The 22,612-nt window shown below is 33.1% G+C and overlaps 2 protein-coding genes across 3 annotated transcripts; one reads left to right on the top strand and one right to left on the bottom strand.

Annotated features, from left to right (window-relative positions):
- Positions 1-1,277: 1,277 nt before the first annotated feature.
- LOC133699007 (endoglucanase 24-like) lies at positions 1,278-5,130 on the bottom strand. The gene is made up of 4 exons (XM_062122130.1): positions 4,640-5,130; positions 3,450-3,749; positions 3,126-3,287; positions 1,278-2,220 (listed from the first exon to the last, which is right to left on the bottom strand). The coding sequence occupies exons 1-4, from the start codon at positions 5,057-5,059 to the stop codon at positions 1,612-1,614; spliced, it is 1,491 nt and encodes a 496-aa protein (XP_061978114.1). The 5' UTR covers positions 5,060-5,130; the 3' UTR covers positions 1,278-1,611.
- Positions 5,131-15,075: 9,945 nt separating this feature from the next.
- Positions 15,076-19,363, top strand: LOC133699567 (zinc finger protein GIS2-like). Of its 2 annotated transcripts, XM_062122863.1 has the most exons (5): positions 15,076-15,243; positions 15,699-15,754; positions 16,492-16,705; positions 17,324-17,416; positions 18,588-19,363. In XM_062122863.1, exons 3-5 carry the CDS (start codon positions 16,575-16,577, stop codon positions 19,123-19,125), a joined length of 762 nt encoding a protein of 253 aa, XP_061978847.1. In that variant the 5' UTR covers positions 15,076-15,243; positions 15,699-15,754; positions 16,492-16,574; the 3' UTR covers positions 19,126-19,363. The 2 variants fall into 2 exon arrangements, with proteins under 2 accessions (XP_061978847.1, XP_061978846.1); XM_062122862.1 differs by lacking the exon at positions 15,699-15,754.
- The last annotated feature ends 3,249 nt before the right edge of the window (positions 19,364-22,612 follow it).

Raw genomic sequence — 22,612 nt, forward strand, 5'->3', positions numbered from 1 at the left:
GTCTAACCATTCATAAAAGAGAAACTTGGTTCATAACGTGAAATAAGCCAGCCATGTTCAGTAGGTGTCAATGTCATTGCTCTTTTAGCCTTTCTCCTTACGATCTTTAGCCAATGATCATCTGGCCATTTGGCCATTTTTGCCTACTCTAGGAAACATTTCTCACACCCCCGCTATCATGCTACGCGTTTTAATTAGCAGGATAAGAAAAAAACAAAAAAAAACAGGAATGAATAAGATTAAGCTGCACAGTATTTCCAGGACTGGATAGATAATTATCTTATCCTAAACATATGATTAGTTTATTTTCGACTGACTAGATAATTTGTTTTATTTTATGAATGATAGACACTAGAAGAGTGTAGATCCAAGATTTGGATTGGTTTGGATTAAAAAAAATAGAGAAAGGATTCATCCAACCTGACTCGATCAAAAACTTAAGCCAACTCTTGACCCGATTAACTGAAAATAAAACTCAGGTTATCATTTTTCTGTTTGTTATTTATTTTATTTGAGATCGTTTTTAAATTGGGTTTTTGTTTTTACAATTTTACCCTTCTTAAGTTTTTTCTATCAAATTTTATCCCTACTTTGCAAGTTTTTTTTTTCTATTTCATCCTTCAAAATTTTAGGAATTAAGTTTATTAATTGAATCCGGATCCAAGATTTCACGGGTTATGAATTTTAAAGATTAAAATAAGTTTAAGAGGTTCACTAGTTTCAAATGTCCATATGGGTTGACTTTTGTTTTTTTTTTAAAGTTGATTTATTTTAATTTTATCTTTCAAACTTTTTTTTCTTTTTTTTTCTTGCTTCTCCTTCTATGAAATTAGCTTAATCTTATACCCATGATCGTGAAATTTGTGATTTGTCTGGGTTTTTTTTTTTATTTTTTATATAGTTTCACATTTTTTACATTAGATTATTTGATAACTCAAATGGGTTCATGCCTATTTTTATTTTTTTGTTATTTTTTTTGTCAATTTCTTTTGTTATTTTATATTTTATATTTATATTATTTAAATTATCAATTAAATCACTAACTCATATCTAAAATTTTTGTATCTTTTACATAGAAATTGTTTTTGTCCCACTGGAGTGGATAACGGGCATCAAATCTAGTTAATCTCAAAAGCTGACCTAAGAACACACAAAAATCAAAGAGAAGCTAAGTGGCTTTTGAGTCAAGAGCCCACTAAAAAGTGGTAAATTGAACGGAAGCTTTTCAAGAGCGGAATTAAATTTTCACAGGCAGGAATCTGTAAAGGGGATGCCTATAAAGTCACGAAACACATCACATGTCTTTCAGTTGATTGACAGCCGGCCAGCGAATGCTCTGTTCTTACAACTAAATTGAAAATGAAATATCAAGAAAATGGAAGATTTCATTTCCTTGTATCAGATTAATTAAAGCCAGAATGGGATTTTACATCTCAAAATCAGGTCCTTATCCTTTGTAAGAAGTCACGACGATTCTTCGCGATCCAGTGCTAACAATTCAGCAGCTACCAAGCCTCCAACCTCTTTGCTTTCGCCAGGATGAGAGACATTCCTCCGACTTTTAAATGCCAATAAACACTGGTTTATGTACAGAATTGAGCTCTGTTTGTCTCAACTAAAACTGGGATTTGCTGCAAAATAAGCAAGCACACCAACAAATGGTGCATTAATATACGTTGTTGGCTCGGATTTTCTAAAATCATCTCGACTATCTTCGTATGAATCATCTTCGCTAGGTCCACCCACAATAGCCCCAACATGAACGTTAGGGTTAGGGTTTGATGAATTGCAGTAGATTGAACCTTCTTTGCAAGCTATAACATCAGGATGATCCTTAACCGACGGCAACGATGATCCACGGTGATGAATCCGTTGAGGATAATGGTCGCTATATCCGACCATATAAGACAATCCCAAAGGGTTATCTCCTAAAATGTAATCAACTTGCCTCTTAGCCTGTTGCCGAAGTGAATATGGACCGACATTTACATTTCCACAATTGACAGATTGCGATGTTCTTTCTAGGTAATTTGCATAAGCAAGTAGCAAAAATGAGATCGTTGTTGCATGCTGCAGGTTGCTGCCTCCTGGCTTGTAGATTAGGCCACCGGGAGTGTATTCCACGTGAGAGGATGATGATTCAGGTATGAGGGTGCACATGAAGCTATCAGCTGATTCTTTGTATGACTGGAGAGAGTACATGTTTCCTTCTAGAACTTCCTATCACACAATAATCAAATTAACATATATAGAATCTCAATGAATCTAAATATCCTTGCGAAAAAACTATAAATGCAAACTTAAAAATATTGTTAATTGGAATAGTACAATGATAGTTATGTTTCTTTATCTAAAAAATCTTAATACTAGTTTTTAAAAGTATTGAAGTTTTTTCATATTAAATTGACGAATAAGTAAGTTTTTTTAGTGAAATAATAAAAACACCTTGAAAGCAAAAAAAATTAAAAATAGTATTATAGGGCATTTTTATATAATTTTTTTTACAATAATTTTTTGTTATTATAATATTAACTAAAAGTTAATTTAATATTTGACCAAATATAAAAAATATTAAACAATTAAAAAACACAATAAATAAACCAAAATACTTTTAAAAACAAAATTTAAAACCAGAGTTAATGAGTTTTTTCATCTTTTCACATGATATTTTTGTTATTACCATATTAATTAAGGAATAATTTGATATTTAACTAATATATATATAAAGAATTGGCGCGTGTATAGCACTAGGAGACGTGCATATATTTTGGGGGATGAGAGTGGTGTCTCTCAACATCCAAAAATATCTTATAAAAAAAAATGTAAATTACACAAAAAAAAATGTGTGATTTACTTCAGAATTGATCCATCAAAAATTAATCTCAGCAACCTTTTCTCTCCTCTTCTTCTCACACGTATGCTTTAAATTAATTATATCGGAACAAAGACAAATTAAGTAAATAATATGTTTTTACTAGGTAAAATAAAATGAATTTCATATTTTTAAAACCCATTTCAAATAAAAGAATTCAATTAACAAACTTTGAAATCAATTATAGTATAGAATTGATTCAAAACTGGTGTAAAGAATCAGGTGTGCAACCTCGTTCAAATTTACCACTAACCTTTGAGACAAGAACATTAAGGCCAGCATGCTTGTTGTCCCACCCAAATTCATTAATATTTTCATCAGCTCCCAGGGTCTCCGCATTGTTCTGTAAGAAACTAAGGTAAGTGTCATCGTAAGATGCCCTCCTAAGCCATGCTGCTCCCCATAGCAACTCATCCTGACGAAACCAGTCAAAATAGATCAGATCAGTCTGAATTTAATAATTTAACACATCCTTTATCCAGACTACTTAAAATAGTCTGATTCCTACAAATGGTAAGAAATTAGCACGCAGACAGCATTGCAAATTGATGAAATCATCAAAGAGATGTCTACTCACTTGATAACCATCAAAATCGCAATAGAATGGGCATGCACCATCTTTAATATTGGAGTTGTCACTATAAGCTCCTCTGTAACTATCAGCAAATTGGAAGGCATTAATGGCGTTTCTTAGTAATGTTTCTGCATATCCCGGGTCCGACGATCGAAATGCCATAGATGAAGCTGCCAAGGCTGCCGCAGTCTCACCGGCAACATCAGATGCCGGGTTTGGCGCATCCACAGCATAAACAATCCTAGAAGTATCCATGTCCTCTGGTCTTTCCCAGCAAATATGGTCTCCGTTTGGATCCCCCACCTACAGCATAAGAAATTTAGTATTAATTAAACAGCCAAATCAAATTATTATGGTCAAAATAAAACATCAAACAAAATGTATTTATGTTTTGATTCTGATTAATTATCACTATGGGCTTAATTAGTCCTTGAAATTAACATAGCAATCATAGTAGATCAATCGTCCCGTCAAGGGAAGTGAAGCGCATACAGTCTTAAAGCGAAGGCTAAATTCTTATTCCCCACGAAACATAAACATGATGGGCCCAATTTCTTGACCCATACAAGTCCTGGACCTTTAAGGACAACAGAGCACTGTCATGCATCATTGCAGCACCGATGATGGCAATGAAATTGAAAAGGAAATGGCCCCCTCCCTAGCTCCTACTATTTTTTTAATTTATTTTTAATATGTTATATTAAAACAATCTAAAGTCATAAAACAAAATTAATTTGAATAAAAAAATTCAAAAAGTTTTTTTTTTAAAAAAAAAAAACACTCTGAGTAGATGGCTTTAGTTGATTAAACAACTTTCATTAACTTCCAAATCATGGATTTGGATCCATGAACTTAGCCAAACCTAAATCCGAGAGTGTCAAGCACACACTTAAATGCAGTGTGAAGGCAGGTGAAATCTTAATCAGGTCAAACCTAATATTTCACCGGGTGATGACTTGTGGGGGGCAAAAAAGTCAGTACAGGACAATCTGTCGACCAAGTTTTACACAATTTGGCCACATTTCTACATGTCTTCACTCACTCCCTGATTAGTTCACCCTCGCCGGACGCAACTCACATCCCCAACTCCCCAGACTACCCCTACCTCCACCTTGAAAATCACAAAACTACCCCCTGGCATTTACCAAAAAGAGAGAAAAAAACTACAGTGTCCCGTGCCACTTATGACTTACCTGAACAAAAATCCGGTTAGGCTGAGAAACAGTCTTGAGCAGATAATCGGTGGCCCAACGAATGGCAACTAAGCTATTTCTCAACTCATTCGGAGGCATTAAGTCTCCAAATTCATTCACACTCCACGCCAACATTGTAGTTGTAAATGCCATGGGGAAGCCAAACTTGACATTATCACCGGCATCATAGTAGCCACCAGTCAGGTCTGTATTATATGTCCACCCATCACTTAGGCCTGAATTAGCACGCCAAGTTACGCGTTGGTCTTGTGGCAAATAGCCTGACCTTTGACCCTCGAAGAAAAGAATGGACTTTGATAATGCATCTTGGTACTCGTGATAGCTTGACTGAAACAGGGGTAATTGAGCGAGCAGTGCAGTGAAAAGAAGAGCGTAACGGGGAGGAGAGAGGTTCTTCATGGTGCTGAAGATGGGTTGTGGTGGTGGCTTCTTCTTTTAGTAAATGCAAATGTAAAGTGTGGTGTGGTGTTGAGGTTTTGGTTTTTATTTATTTATTTATTTTTATTTAATGGTGCATTTAATCCCTTTATTTCTCAACTTATCTTAGTCTGGTCCTCGTAATCGATTTGCCTTGACTGTGGACATGTAAAGTGGGTCGTGTCATCCAAGTTTAATTCATATTTACGGTGTATTTTTACAAACCAAGTTGTTTCGTGTAGGCCAATGTTCTATAATCATGTTTATTTAGAATTGAATTTTTTTTCAACACAAAATGTTTTATTTTATTTTATTAATTAATGTGAGTATTCAGGCTAACTTGCGCGTGTCTTGACTAATCTCACGAACTCTGAAATTAATAATCATGTAAGCCTGTAGTGGTCATTGTATTAGCAACTACATGACTCGAACTTGAAACCACAAGCAAAACATACCTTTTGATCTTAAATTTTTATTACTAAGCCACCTACTAAATAATTGTTATATAAATATTGTTTATTAACATGTGGTGTGATTGTAATTTCAATCATTGTGTGTCTATTTTAGTCTTCATTTTATATTCAATTAATCATTCTATGAATAGTTGTATTTAATTAAATCTCTACCCTAAGTTACATGTAATGTGAAACTTACTCCAGCAGTATTTATTATTATGATAACATTTATTTTTTAAAATAATTTTTATTTAAAAATACATTAAATAATATTATTTTAAAAAAATAATATTAATATATCAAAATAATTCAAAAACACTAAAAAATTTTTTTCTTAAAAATACAATTTCACCGCGGAAGACAAACACTATCTTATTATTATTTCTTCACTTGAGAGCTCTGGGCTCAACAAGTAGTTGATGGAAAGACCACTTGATTAATAAACAGAGTAGGAGGATGTCATTAAGATAAGCATAACTAGGAATATCGAAGATGAGAGAGTAAAGGGCTAAAGGCCCACCATTAACCCGCCGGAGAGTAAAGGGAGGTGCTGTCACGAGACAAGGGGATGGGTTGAGTATAAGCGCCGACACTTGCTATGTCTGTCAGTTTACTTCACAGGTATACCCAATGTCAGTGCAGAATGCATGGACAAAATTAATTATCTTGGCTTTTTTCTTTTCTTTTCCTTTTATTTTCATGGGCCCCTGAAATAATTAAAGAAGAGCTGTGAAATGAGGGAAGTACATGGATTAATCTATACCTTCAGTCAACCGGAAGTTGAGGGCACTCTCCGTTGCAGTGGTCGGAAAAAAGTGGAGAGCTAAAGGCTGGTTTGGAAGCTCGGGCGAGATTGTGCTGAAAATTGAAATTCCAAATTCATAAATTGTCTACTTTTCTGCGATTTTGCATCTAGAGTTCTAAATCCTTAAAACCATCAATACTGATTTATGTAGCAACTGAGGTTGTTCTTGAATGTTAACTGAAAAGGGTTGATGAATTAAGGTTGGTGTTGAGAGTAGTTAACTAGTCCACTTGTCTATAGTTTTCTTTTTGTCAGAATACGGATTAGAAATGACAATTTATCCAATTATGTCATCATCTCGTTAATTATGATTCTGTTGGTCTATATAATAGAATATTGGACTTATCTTCCATATAATTGAATATTCACAGGAAAAATATGTACGTGAGTTTTTCACTTTATCATTAAACAAAGTACTAAGATTGCTAAAATAAAATCATCGTTATATTATTCAGTTAAGAAAATGGGAGGTTTTGTACCGAGGGTAGTTTGGTTTTTTATATATAAATTCTTGATTATTAAAAGTTTATTTGGGAATTTATTTATTTATTTCAATTTTTTTTGTAGTAAAATAAGCTTTTACCCCTAAGTTTAACAAAATATAAAACCATTTGATCATGTATGTTTTTTTTTTAATTTATCTTTTCATAAACTTTAAAATAATAAAAAAACTTTTTTTTACCTTAAGGTTAAAAAATTATAGAGCTACTAGCCAATGGGTTTTTTGGTTTTTACCTTTTTAGTTTAGAGTAAAAATACGCATTTGATCTTACAATAATTAAGGTATGTGTTTAGGATGCTTTGGTGTTTTCACATTATTTTTTTAATTTTTAAAGTTATTTGGATGACGCTTGCAATGTCATCCAGCGGTCTAACATGATATTTCACTATCTTTTTTAAAGTATCATTGTGTCATCTTTCTTGTAACGCGGCGCATGATGACATATGATTATCAGAGTGTCTCCGGGTTTTTTTTTTCTCTCTCTCTCTCATGGTAGAAAAGGTGCACAATTGTCATTTTTATTCTTAGTATTTCAATTTCAATTCTCATTTTTTTAATTTTTTATTTCGTTCCTATTTTTTTTATAAAAGTTTTATTTATTTTCAATTTAGTTTTTCAATTATAATTTCTTATCTATTATTTTTTTCATTTCAGTCCTTATTTTTTTGATTTTTAATTCCTCCCCCCAAACCTATTACTAAAGTTCTGGTGGCTTTCAATTTCATCCTCCAATCAAAGTTTATGTTGTTTTTTTTTTAATTTGACCTTAATTCTCTTGATTTTTTTTTATTTTGTTAAAGTTATTTTTCAATCAATCCAGTAACCCTTTGATTGTAGTTTTTTGTTTTCCCTCTAATTTATTTTTTTATTTTTATTTTCATCCTTATTCTTTTAATTATATAGTTTTTAGATTCTTTTGTGTTGCTGATTTTTTTCATGGTTTCATTCCTTTGACTTTTAATTTGTTGGGGATTGAACTTCGTAATTTTTTTCATTTATAGTGCTTCTCGTTTAATGACTCATGCCATGTGTTTAAAAAGTTAATATCGTTCAATATCTTTTTTTCTTCTCATTTTCTTTTGTTATCTTAACGTTCTATATTAGTTTTTTTTTACAGATTATTTTTGTGGCTATCTTCAATTTATTTTCTAGAAGTTTATCACAGTCTTATGACCTAAATCACAGGTTTTGCAAGCTTTTTTTGAATAAAAGTTTTTTTAAAAAAATTGTTTGTATTTGATTTTGAAAATATTATTCTAATTCATCCATGATTTGTTTTTGGTTTTAAACAAATGAATTTATTTTTCAAAATAAAAAAATTATTTTTAAATAATATTTATGTTATATTTGGCCTTGTGTAATATATTTTCTAGGGTATAGGTTTATTCAATCAATTCTATTTGTTTTTTATTTATATTATTTTTTATTAATTTAAATAAACAAATTCAACAAACATAAACGGATAAATTTCTTATTTTATATAATTAAATATCTTAATTTATATCTCACTCTTAATTTTTTTAATTTCTCTTCTCATTATTATTAATATTTTTTATATATAAAAAAAATTACAGCCCGCAACGTTTCACGGATTAAATAGCCAAAGTTAGTGTATACTTAGAAGGGAACCATTTAGATGGTGTCCTCAAAATGGTAAGTGGAAAGCAACAATATCGTGCTGTACCTTATGACAAACGACAAGCAAACCCAATTTCAATGACAGGGAAGCATAAGTTAGTGAAAAATCTAAAACTTTAAGGCGTTTGACAGGAAACAGTTTTGAGATTAATGCACTAGTTTTCCTGTAATTTTTATTTTTTAATTAATATAACTGTTTAAATTAATTTACACATGGCTTAACTAATCCTATAAATTTTAAAATTAATAAGTACGTAAACTTTTAATAACTCTAAAATTAACTAACATATTGTTTTCTTGGAACTTATTAAAGTAACATTTGGGAACGCGGTTCAACCTGCGTTTCAAAAAAATTTGATTTTTTTTTTTTTGCTAAAATGTAATATGATTTGTATTTTTTGGATCATTTTGATGTGCTGATGTCAAAAATAATTTTTAAAAAATAAAAAAAATATTATTGATATGCATTTTAGCATGAAAAGTTATTTAAAAAACACCCGCAATCATACTGCCAAACAAACTCTAAGTAAGAAGAGAGAAACCAAACATGGGTCGTGGCCATATTTGCCTGTGTGCACACGCAAGTTGAGAGGCAGTGGTAGTGTTTTGAATCGCGATGGATGCAATAATTTGAGAGGCTGAGGATTCCGAGCATGTTGAAAAGCCGGGAGACAAGGAGCAGGAGGGCTTGTCTGTATTATTCAGATTCTTATCCCCTTGTCACGAGCTTTTGCCTACTGGGGGAGGTGCTCGCGCTGCTGAGTATTTTCTCGCTTCTTCCTCTTTTCCTCGTTAATAGGATGGTTGCGAATATATAAGCGTTGTTTTTTAAAATATTTTATTTATTTAAAAGTATATTAAAATAATATTTTTTTATATTAGTATATTAAAACAATTAAAAAAAAGAATTTCAAGAAATTTCAAAATTTACCCTTATCTCCATTTAAAAACCAGCGCATTGTTTATTGGAAGAGTAAATCGTACCAAATTGCAATGCAGAGAAAACAAAATGACGACTTGACAAAATCTGAACGAGTGCTTAGCATCAAGGTTGTTAAAATCGTGATTTTAACATGGCACGGAAAGTCGTTTACAAACTCAGATCGTAAAAACAGATCGTAAAATCATAAAATCGTAAGGAATTTTAAAATACATAAAAAAAATTCATGCTTTAAATAAAATAAAGATTTTTTTTTAAATTCAAGGCATTTGAAATATGTAGATAAAATATATTTCTTTAATCTAAACTTTATTTTCTTATTAATGCATCTCTTAATCATTTTAATGAAAATATTTTTTTTTAAATTGCAAACACGATTTTCTAAACAACAATCTATCATAATATTAAAAAGTAATATTAAAACATTGTTGTTTCTCCTCTTAATACCTCCTAGTATACAGTAAAAACACCGTACTTTCTAAAGTTATATGCCTCGAGCAGCAATAAAATCGCTAGATTTTTCTGGGGAAAAAAACCCGTTTGCCTTGAGTTGTTTTTGTATAAAAATGGGATGTTGAGGGGTGTTTCCTCTCGTGCACGTGCTAGTTAAGATAAGTTGCTGTTGATGTACATATTGTAGTTTGAGTTTGACTGGTCTGCAAAGCATTGATAGAAAATGACATTAAAAAAATATTATGATCCGACGTGGTGCATAGATGCAGGAATCTGCTGTTATTTGAAGCTTTTGCTCTTACCAAAGCATCTGACAGCTGTCCAAGAGGGGAAGATTTTGTTTCAGGGCCTCATTTTGTCAAAATCGTAAAATCGGTCCTGAAATCGCGATTTTGCGCGATTTCATCCGATTTTTACGATTTCACTCGATTTCAACCTGATTTTACTCATTTTCGATTTTTTCAAGCGATTCAACCCGTAATACATGTTTTGACTCGTAAAATCGTACGATTTTACGAGTCAAAACGCGATTTTAACAACCTTGCTTAGCATTGTGATTAGATTTCGCTGAAAGGACAAGGGTCGAACAAAATTACCATGAGAGGAAGTTACTACTGCAAGCAAGTTTTTGTAGTATGGTGTCGTTGAATGTGAAATTGGTTACTTTTCTTTCCTTTTTCTTTTCAACTATAAGGTTCACGCAGTGGTCAATTCATATTAAGCATTTTTTGAAAGCATATCTTATGTTCAAAATCGTACATTCTTCTGAATATTAATTTTAAAAATCAAAACTTAGATTTTTTTTTCTAAATATTCACGACCTGTTTAAATCAAGATTTGGCACTAACATGAAATGAGATTTACTAGTAATTTTTGCTATTCATGCATGCTTTTAAGCACATAAGGAAGCCCAAAACTTTAGAAATTAATATTTTTAAAACCCGGTCTTGCCTGGCGGGTCGACCTGGGGCTGGAACCGGGCCAGGTTGAAGAAAAAACAGGGGAAGAAAAAACTCGGTGTGACCCGGCAAGCGCCAGTTAAAAACCCGGTTGCAACCCGTTGACTTTGTTTTTTTTTCTTTTACTAAAACGACGTCGTTTTGATTTTTTTAAAAAAATTAACCTGAACAACCTGGTCAAAATCTAAAACCCGAGCTTTAGACTCGGTCCGATCTAAGGACTATGAAACATATGATTTCTTGACAGGAAAAAAAAACCCAGCAACGACAGGTGACTGTACCCACAAATAGCTTTTCTAAATCCATACATTTATTAGACCAGCGCTCGAGACAAAACATGACAACTTTCATCTTAGGCCAGATATAAATGGTCACAAAAGGGTAATTTATGATGAATATCTGCAAATCAGCAGAATGGGGATTCATGAAAAGTATTTTAGGGTATTTGAAAGTGTGGTTATAGTTGTTTTTAAAGTATTTTTAACTCGGAAATACATTAAAATAATAAAATAATTTTTAACATTAACATATCAAAATGATTTGATTAGTTTTTATATATTTGATTATTGTATATGTTATTGGCGATGCATTTTCTCTAGATGCATTAATTAACAGTTAGATGGGTGCTTTGATGTCAGCATGATCTTTTTGGTTGGAGGTAGGAGATAACTTACTGGAACCTTTATGATACTTTCCCAAAATTCTTTTGGTACATTCCACTGCTTTACCAATGCTATAAAAAAAAGAAATCAATCATCCATAAATAAAATAAGATATTATTATGTATTATAACTTTATTAACCAACAAGCATGGTATTATCATATAGTATTTTTCAGGGCATGTAGTATTATTATAAGATACATTACCAGATTCATCTATGTCAGGAATTAAAGATGTTGATATTGTGATTTACAAATTAATATATTTAGTGCTTGTCACTTAGTAAATATATTAAGGTTATCATCAAATGAATATATCAGCTAACATTTGTCAACTTATTAACTATTATGTGGTAGACTTGTTAATTCTTTTATACATTTTCCCTTTTCTTATCATAACGAATTTCATTATTCTATGGGAGAATTATACATTGCACAATTTCCAACAAAAATATTATGCCAACAATTATCAGTGGTTGGGTCATGGATACCTAAAACACTGACAATTTCAAGAACTTTAAATATGAGCTTAGCCCTAATTGTCAATTCGTAACTTGTAACTGTAACATATGCCTTCAAGAATGAACAATTAGTTTTTTCTTTCATTGTATAAATGGTAGTATATCTAAAAAAAATCTATTAAACCATCATGCTTTTCATGTAATGGTGATGTTTCTTATTTGTAGGAAAGTACAATATTCAGATATGGTAGAATTTACAGTTGTATACTTGACAAATAAATATAGAAGCAATTATTTAAGATATCTCTTATAATATTTTCTACAATCAATGAGGATCACATGAATTATGATGTAATATTCTTGTATCCTTAACACCCCCACCCCCCGCAAGCTTAGTGTCAAATTGACCCGAACATGAAATTTAGAACAAAAGAAAGTAAAGAGAGATTAAGAGAAGCCCTTTGTAAACACATCAACAATCTGTATCTAAGACAAAACAAATTGAGGATGAATAACACCAGAGGTAGCTAGCTTATGAATAAAATGATAATTAGAATCAATATGTTTAGACAGTATATGAGAAACAAGATTGAGAGTTAAAAAGATTGCATTTTTTTTAATCACAGAGAAGTACAGATTGGTGTTTCAAAGAAATCTTAAGGTATCGAAAAAGGTGAGAGGGCCAAATAACTTTAGAGGCCATGTGAGTCAATGCTTGATACTCATATTCACAACTAAAACGAGAAATAATGGGTTGTTTCTTAACACTTAACTATACAAGGTTTTCACCAAAAAAGATTACATATCCAAAAGTGGAGCAGCGGGTGTTAAGGCAACCAGCCCGATCAACTTTGTAGTAGGCAAGAATACCTGAAGGTGGAGAAAAAGATATATATAACCCATAGTGGAGTGTGCCCTTAATATAGTGAAGAAATCTACAGTAAGAGATTGCATATATTGACTTACAAAATTTACAACACAAATGAGATCAAGACGAGTTATAGTCAAGTACTGCAATGCTCCCACCATGGAGTGATACAAAGTGGGATCAGAGAAGGAATCACCATCACTAGTGAGCTGCTAAGAAACAACCATTGGTATAGACACCAACTTATTGTCAAGGAGTTAAGCATGGACAAGAATATCATGAGCATATTTGGCTTGACTTAAAAAGAGTCAAGTTGCAAAAAAAGACACCTCAAGACCAATAAAATAACTCAAATAGCCCAAGTCTTTGGTGACAAGTTCACGATGAAAACACTAAATAAAATCTCGAAGTAAGGTATCATCATTGTCTATCACAACAATATCATCAATATAGAGTAATAAATAGATAAGATTGTTAGATCTGGTGAGGACAAAAAATGATGTATCACTATGATTGCAGAAAAAACCAAAATAAAGTAAGAAGGAACTAAAGCGGTGAAACCAAGCATAAGGGGCTTGCTTCAAGCCATAAAATGTCTTGTTTAGCTTACAAACATCATAGGAAATAAGAAAGGAATTATATTTAAAAGTAGAAAGAAACGTTAAATGACCATGCTTAAGCATATAGAGATTATCATCACAGCAACTGATTACCACCACCTTTCCTGTTACGCGATTCTGTTTGGTAAACGACTTATCAATGAAAGTAATAGAAATTGGATAATCAAAGGTTAGTTTGATGATAAATAACAATTTTTTAGGTGAGTTAAGGGATAATTAAAACATCCAATAGATTTAGATTTTTAGATGGAGAATAAGTATTAATATGAGTGATTGGTAAAAAGACTATATTACCAAATATTACACAATCCTTACCATTATATGGTTCAACCTTGTTCGACTGAGATGCATCGAAAGTCATATAAGCAGAGGCTCTAATGTTTGTGTACTAGTCAATACTGGTACCTTCTAGGGAACATTGAGAAAAAAGATTCAGCAAGGTGAGCATGAGAATCAGCTGTCCTTACATATCGATCATGACATCGCTTGATAATGTGTCCTTCATTGTGATAGATTTGGCAACGAGGAGTGTAATTTCCACAGACCTGGCCACCACCAACATCAAAAAATTCCCTTTTCCATGTGATTTCTGATTCCCTCTGTTGTGAAATGTATTAAAGGTGCCTTTAATGTTAGTAAAAGCAGCTGATGAAGCAACAAGTGCTTCAAGAGATTTTTGAAATATTTCTAAGCTTTTAGCCTTTGGAACAAGATCATGAAATAGGGGAACAGATGAAAAAGAGAGCTCAGTAGTAAAGAAATTAGCAAACTCGGGACCAAAACCATGAAGGTACCAGTAGATTATGTCAGTGCCATTAACATGATGATCTATGGTAGCCAGTTGATCACATAATACCTTAAAAGTGCGAGAGTACTCAGTAACACTGTGAGTACCTCGTTTCAAAAGTTACAGATCGTTCTTTAGATGAATTTTATGGGTCTTCAATCTATGGCTAAAAACAGAATCCAACACGGTCCAAACAACATAAGAGGTAGAGAGATTGATAACCTCAGTCATATGCGTTTCGTTTGGAAATGCATCAAAATAATATTTTTATTTTTTAAAAAATATTTTTTGAAGCAAAAAAATCAATTTTTTTCAAAATATTTTTTGCACCACAAAAACAAACGGTGTCCAAATCTCTTCTTTGTATTTTTTTTAAAGATATATCTTGCTAAATAAATATTCATAACAAAACAAAAAACTAAACTTGGAAAGTGTTTTAGATGTTAACGCATTCCTAAAAACATCTTAAAAGCTAACCATGACCACCACCAATACAAAACACTTTTTTATTAAATCAAGGGGATGTCTGAGAGTGTGACAGCAGTTACTTTTTAAAATACTTTTTGTTTGGAAATGCATCAAAATAATGTTTTTTTTAAAAAAATTATTTTTAATATCAGCACATTAAAATGATCTAAAAATAAAAAATAATAATTTGAAGTAAAGAAAAATAAAAAAATATTTTTTTAAAGGTCTTTTGAAACGTAAAAACAAATAGGTTATGAGCCCTCTTGAAGCATCCGCTTTTTTATGGGCTGGATCTAATACATGACTGGGCTGTATTTGACCATGGTTAGTGGGCCTCAAAACCCATTCACACCTTCTCTAAAATAAGAGGCGACACCAGTCGTGCCCTAGGCCTTGATAAACAAACACGCACTCGCCGCTCGCTAGCTTACTGACCTCCCAAAATCCCCAAATTGAACCCCTTCCTTTTCTCGGTTCGTACAGCTATTGGTTACTTCACCTCTCTCTCTTACTGGGTCACCTCACCCTGTTACTGTATTGTTAGCTTCAGGTTTGCCTCTTCAATTCTCAAAAAAATTATTTGATTTCAAAATATTAGGGTTAGCGATAACTATCTTATATGTTTCAAATTTTGGTGCAAAACTGGTTCTTGTTTTTGGTATAATTTATCTCACAACTTGTCATTAGAGTTTTTCGTGTTATTTTTTTGCCTTTTGTGCTTGGTAATCTGTGATTTTTGCTTGGAATTGTAATCTTATTTAAGGTCTAAAAGTTCTGGTATTCATGTTCACACTGTGTTTAAAATGGGTTTTTGGCTGTAAATTGTAGTGGCTTTCCATTACTCAGATGACCCAGATAATTTTGTTAGACTGACCCGGATGTGTCCTCTTTTGGATGTCTAGATAACAATTAGGAGATGAATGAATTGTTAGTTCGCTGTTATGCTTTGTGGAAGAGGTTGATTAGGAAAATAGGTAAAAAAGTTTTACTTTTCCGATATTACAGATGAGACGGGGAGGCAGAACCAAACTGCAGCGTTTTTGAAGGCAGGGAATGGAAATGTAATTATATATTGTGCATTGTGGTTGTATATTACGGTCAAATGTTAAAATTCTTGCCAGAGGTTTCCGAGGGCTTATATATCTAGATTCTGGCCCTTTTCCCAAAAATTTTGGAAACTCTCAACAGAACTACGAAAAGGCTCCAAACGCTTGTTGGCAATCTTCTTTTGCAGTATTGGTCAGGACCTGTTAGCTTAGTTCAGGATTGTATCTCTAGATATGGTTGATTCTGTAACAGAAAGAAATAGCCAGCTTGCTTAAATACCCACCCTCTCCTCTTGAAACTATTTTTTGAACGTTTGCCTAATTATTGATGGACTTCTTCTGTTGCAGGGAGAAAATTTTACTAATTAATAACTGAAGTTTTTCTCACCTCGTATCATGTTCTTTTAATTTGCCTCTTTCTGTAGTGGCTGGTTTGGTTTGAATGATCAGTGAAGAAGATGGAGTTATGTAGTGTCATTAATAATTATGTAGATTTGACTCTGTTGGGGGCAGTGATTGTTTGCAAGAGATGTACAATTATAATCAAAGGATATAATTGAGGAACGGGGTTACGTGTTCCTGGTGCTGAGTTGAGTGGTATCATTGTTATGTTCTCTTAGTAGGATGGATGCTTGTTGAAAAACGTTTTGTTTTGTACTGTTGGGATTTGGTGTTTTTGTTTTGGAGGGGTAGTTAGGGGTTTGGGTTTGAGTTAATGGATGATGATGGGTGTGTGGTTCTGATGTGGACAGGAAGGAGGCAGCAGCGGTGGGTGTTGGTGTTGTGTTGTTTTGCAGATCAGTGTTGGTAGGTGTTAATAAGGGTAAGTTTGAAGATGAGTTCTGACACTAGGAGCCAAAGCAGGAGCAGGAGCAGGAGCAGGAGCCCAATGGATCGTAGGATCCGCTCTGATCGCTTTTCCTATCGTGGTGCACCTTACAGACGAGAGTCACGTCGGGGTTACAGGTTTCTGTTTAGTTTCTTTTCCGTTTTATGTGCTTTGCAAGTGGCCTAGATGAGCAAACTAACAGTGTTAGAGTTTAGTAAAGAATTTCATTTCATCTGATGGTGTCATGGAGAGTGAAAATCTGTGGTTATGGGATGAGAGATTCTTAAATTTTTGCTATTGCCAGGTTGTGCAATTGTAACAGCTTTGTGTTCCAAGTCAAAGAAATGCACAACACTGGTGTTTCTGCTGCTTCTTCTAGATTGTGATTGAATGCTAGCTTTCATTCATGGAATAAGGATGTGGCCATACTTATTTTTTGATAAGTGGTGCTATTGGGTGCTGTTCCATTTCCTTCTTTGTTGTGGTATTTGGTTAGACAACAATTTGTGTGGAGAAGTATGGAATCAACTCTCTCTCTTTCTCTCTGCTGTTTGTTTGTGTGGAAGAAACAAGGGCTCCTTTATGATAGATGTCCGCCGCCCTATTCATTTCCTTGATGTTGTGCCTGCATATCTCTTTTTGTGAAGGCTTGTTAAAGAATCACTGATTCCCGTATTCCTTTTCTTATATAAATTCAATGCTCTCTGTGCTGTTATACTCTGCTAAAGTTTAGTTTTCTGTGATTTTGCAACCAGCCAAAGCAATCTGTGCAAGAACTGCAAACGACCAGGTCATTATGCTAGAGAGTGCCCCAATGTGGCAATTTGTCACAACTGTGGCCTTCCCGGGTATGATTTTTTATTCTAGAGACTGTGAATTGGAGCATTATGTTCATCATAATGCAAATCTGCATTTATTCATGAGCAAAACTGTGCAGGCTTAGTTTAGATTTACAATTTATGACATGTACTCAATCTCACATGGTTAAATGATATTCTATAATGATAGGCTCCACTACAACATTTACTCGACCTCACATGGCTAAATGACATTCTAGAATGATCCACTACGACATCTACCTGACCTCACATGGTTAAATGACATTCTAGAATAATAGGCTCTATTGTTGGAATCTTGTTCTACTTTCAGGGTAAATGGAAGAATATATGTTTCACCCGACGACATTTTGCAAACTCAACATCTATGGTTATCCACTAAAGGATGTTTGGCTTTGGCCTGTTGTGTTTTGAAAAAATTTTCTAAGCATCACACGTAGAATTGTGATTTCTGAAAATTTCTTTGAAGCTTCTTCCATGTTGTTTTTGGTTTACTTCTTCCCTTTTCTCCTATTTCCATGCAAATCTATTTATTTTTTCCTCACCTGGTCCACCCATAAATATGAACAAGATACTTGATTCTACTGCTGGCACCTGCAACATTTGTTTTGTCATTATAGTAGTCTAGCATCCATTCCATCACCTTTTTAGCTGTATCTTGGCATTACCAAAATACTATTTTAGCCTTTTATCTTTGTACTGATACTGAAATCCTGGAAGTGAGGGACTTGAAAGCAAGCTATTTGTTTGACTGGAGAAAATTGTCCTGAGAAATCTCAAGTTTTGGTCATAGCACTGCAAGTACACCAGTGTTAAATGGTATTTCCAGTTTCGATTTTAGTTTCCCTTGCAAACCAAATGGACCTTCCAATTACTACTAAGCTGACTAAGTCCATGCATAAAAATCTCAAGTTTTGGTCATAGCACTGCAAGTACACCAGTGTTAATGGTATTTCCAGTTTTGATTTTAGTTTCCCTTGCAAACCAAATGGACCTTCCAATTACTACTAAGCTGACTAAGTCCATGCATAAAAATCTCAAGTTTTGGTCATAGCACTGCAAGTACACCAGTGTTGATGGTATTTCCAGTTTTGATTTTAGTTTCCCTTACAAACGAAATTGACCTTCCAGTTACTACTTAGCTCACTAAATCAGTAAATCCATGCATAAAAATGTCTGGCAGGCATATTGCTTCAGAATGCACCACAAAATCCTTATGCTGGAACTGTCGGGAACCTGGGCACATGGCCAGCAATTGTCCAAATGAAGGAATCTGCCACACCTGTGGAAAGGCTGGGCATCGAGCTAAAGAGTGCACAGCTCCACCCATGCCACCTGGGGACTTGAGGTTATGCAACAACTGCTATAAGCAGGGCCATATTGCAGCTGACTGTACAAATGACAAAGCATGCAACAACTGTAGGAAAACAGGTCACCTTGCACGTGAGTGCCCCAATGAGCCTATTTGCAACATGTGCAATGTTGCTGGGCATGTAGCTAGGCAGTGCCCAAAATCAAACATGCTTGGAGATCGGGGAGGTATGCGCAGTGGTGGTTACCAAGACATTGTATGCAGGAACTGCCACCAGTATGGACATATGAGCAGGGATTGCATGGGCCCCTTGATGATCTGTCACAACTGTGGGGGCCGAGGACACCGGGCAATTGAGTGCCCTTCTGGGAGGATGATGGACCGCTATCCACAGAGGTTCTACCGTTGAATAATGATCTGAGTGTTGGCAATATTTCTAGCTGAGGGATGTAGCTTAATTAGTTATTAGATTTTTTTTTTTTATCGAGTGTTGAACACTAGGCTTGCGGGGGCATTTGAAACTCTCTATTTGATAGGCAGTGATTTGATGATGTTTCATGCGAAGCATTTATTTTATAGTAGTACCTAATAATTGTGTTAAAAGTTGCTCAGGTTTGGAATAAAGGATTTATTACGCAGTGTGCTAATTATGTTTTCTGATGGTGAGGCGAGTTTGCCATCTGCAATTTTTTTGCCTGAGTTCTTCACTGTACCATGAGCTCATCTGAAAAACCTTGATAATGGTTATCTAGTCAGAAACAAGCAAATGCAGTAGCAGACGGTAAGACCAACTAAGCTTTCTTCAAATGCCAAGAGATGTAACAGATTAGCCTTTGTTTAACACTTTGTGGTGAAGAAACTGCAAGCACCATGAAATTCAAAATTAAATCATCCGACTTTCATCAAGCAAATCCATTTGTATTGGAAAGATAGGACACGCCACTAACTATCGATAGTGCAAAATCATCAAGCATAAGATCATCAAATAACATTACCGCCTGACTATCAACCTGACAATCAGCATATAGAAGGAAAGCATGGTAAATGTGTGACTGATGATATGGCTGGAGGTGTTAGAATTATGGTTGGATTGGAAATAAAAAATAAAAAAAATCAAGCCCATACTTTAGCATTTCCACCTTAATGTTCCTTCCTTTTTTTTTTGTTAAATGACAGGGTATCTTAAGCTTGGCTGGTGTGTTAACCGAGTTTAAGTTTTGTTTTTTCCAGGCAATCTTAGTATTTGATTATTGTTATGTGACCTCCAAAAAAAAAAAAAAACAAAAACAGTGAAAGTTGATAAAATATGATAAAATATGTTTTACTCTTAATACTTGCTACCGACAAACTTGCTTGTTTTAATAAATAATTATATTATTTTTTTGATTTTAATTTATATTGAGTGTTGAAATTAATAATAGTATAATAATTCTAGTTATAAAAGTCCGACTATCTTAGGGGTAGACTTGAGACCTAGTTGTCTTGGGGTTTGGACCAGTTCAAGTAAAGAAAAAACAAAGGAATAATTGACTTGATCCGACCATGTCAACCCGAGTAAAAAACCCTTTGACTTTTAAAAAAAATGGTCAAAACAACTTGATCCTTCAAAGAAAAAATGGGTTAGCTCGGGTTAACTCTCTTGATCCCATAACCAGGGCCTTACCCGGGTCAACTCTCGGATTGAGTTTTAAAACTATAATAATAACCTTTTTTTATCTTCTTATGTCTTGGTTGGATAATTTTGAAATTAACAGATTTTTATATGAATATTTTAGGGACAAAAAATAAATAAAAAATATTATTTTTGAATACAAGTACCCTTTGTACCTCCTGTTTTGAAAGTACAAAAATTAACTTAAAAATTGTTCTAGGAACATATTTATTTTTATATCTTTGTATGTCCCTTTCTCTTCAATCAATCATGTTTTTGCCCTTGTTATCTCTGTTTTTTTTTTGTTTTGTTTCAAAAGAATAATCAAACACTACCTTAAAGACATACTAATATTAAGTTCTCTCCACATTGATTCAATGTTTTTGAAAAAAATTAATTAAATCTTCTCTGATATTGACCTCAAAGTTTGAATCGAGAAAAAAAAAAACTCCTTTAACATCAAGCATGCTCCTTAAGGTTTGCATTAGATCATCATATGAATTAAACCCAAATGTTTTAAAATTGTTTTGGTGGGCTCATATTGGACCCGATGATGAGGCTAGCTTATCAAATGGCTTGAATCATTAATTATTAAACAAAACTAACAAAAACCTAAAAGAGAGAGAAGATATTTTAGCCCTCAAAACAAATCACTATGCATTGTGTAAACCTCTTATGAAGAAACTTATAAAAATTAAGGAAGGAAATAATAAGTTAAATGTCAAGAATAAATATTTAACTCGTGTGAATGATTATTGATGGGAGAAATTAAATAAAAATTATTATAAAAGGATTTTTAAAAAATAAATATCGAAAAATACCTGGAAAATATAAAAAGTCCAGAATGCAAATAAATCCAAATGAAAATAACTTAATAGGAAATAAAACCTGGAAATAGAGTTGAATGAATTTTGAATTCGCCGTGTCAAAATTTAGTAGAAATAGATCTTTGGAACATATAAAAACTTACCCGGGAAAATAAAATGTTGAAAAGTATGACGAAAAAGAAATTAATCAAATTGTAACGTGTGTGTGTGTGTATGAGATGTTTGGCTGACCAATAAAGAAAATAGAAATGATGAGAGAACTCTAGAGAATTCTAAGGAAAACTTAGAAAAAACTTGGGAGAAAGGTAAAAATTAGAGATAAAAATCTTGAAGATTAGTAGAAATTAAGTGTGCTATGCTACACACTAAATTAAGAAGATATCAAGCAAGAGGAGGTAAAGAAAGGTGGAGGGAGGGTCGGCCAAGTAAAGGAAGGGAATTTTAGGAAGTCTTTTAAAACACATTTAAAGCTTGTACAAGTACTTAGTAAGGCATTATCCCTTTAATTTTAACAAGGTTACATGAGAAGTAGATATATTGAGTTGAGGTTTTCAAGTTGTCTCTAGGGTTTGAAATGGATGAATTGGGGTTCTTGAAAAATTAGTTTGAATTAGGATTCTTAGTTTGCATATAGTTGTGGAACTAGTGAAATTATAACAAAATTTAACAAAATTCATGGTTATGTTTTATGATGCATGGCCAGCCATGCAAGAAAAAATTATGGGTTAATTGGAATAGTGTGTTTTTAATGTGTACATGTGTAAATCAAGGAAAAAAATTGAATAAAAAATTATAGTTATCGGGAAGAAGAAGGAGTTGGCATGGTACAGGAAACTAGGAAAATATTTTATATAAATTGTATGTAAGGACATTGTAAGTGAATTGTTGTAAGATGAATGATGCATTAAGTATACAAAATATACATGGATAGTGAAATCATGTTGATTTTGTTAGTGTAAATATGTTAATAATATTTTGAAATTTACTAGAAGTGTGAGAGAAATAGTGTATGTTGATTGATAATGAAACATAATACTTGGTATTTTGAGAAATATGGTTTGCAAATAATTAGATTATTTGATGTGATGATTTATTTAAAACAAAACTTATTGTGCCTTGAAATTAGACAGATTAGGTTTATGAGTAAGTTTACAAAACTTATCTTTCAAATTAAGCTATTATTACAGGGGAGGTTGCTATGATAAGAGCTCAATTAGGAGGAGTTGGATCATCGCAAATAGAAGGTAGGTGTTTTTCACCTCATTTAAATTTTAGAATTTTATATTTATAATTATATCTTCAAATCATTTGGTTTTGGATATGTATCTTACATACAAAAAAAAAAAAAGCTAAGAGAATAAGAATTATTGGTAACCATTAGGGGTTACCAGATTAATGGCAATCAAATGAATTGCTGG

The sequence above is a fragment of the Populus nigra genome, chromosome 7, assembly GCF_951802175.1.
Source record: "Populus nigra chromosome 7, ddPopNigr1.1, whole genome shotgun sequence".
NCBI classification, from domain to species: domain Eukaryota; kingdom Viridiplantae; phylum Streptophyta; class Magnoliopsida; order Malpighiales; family Salicaceae; genus Populus; species Populus nigra.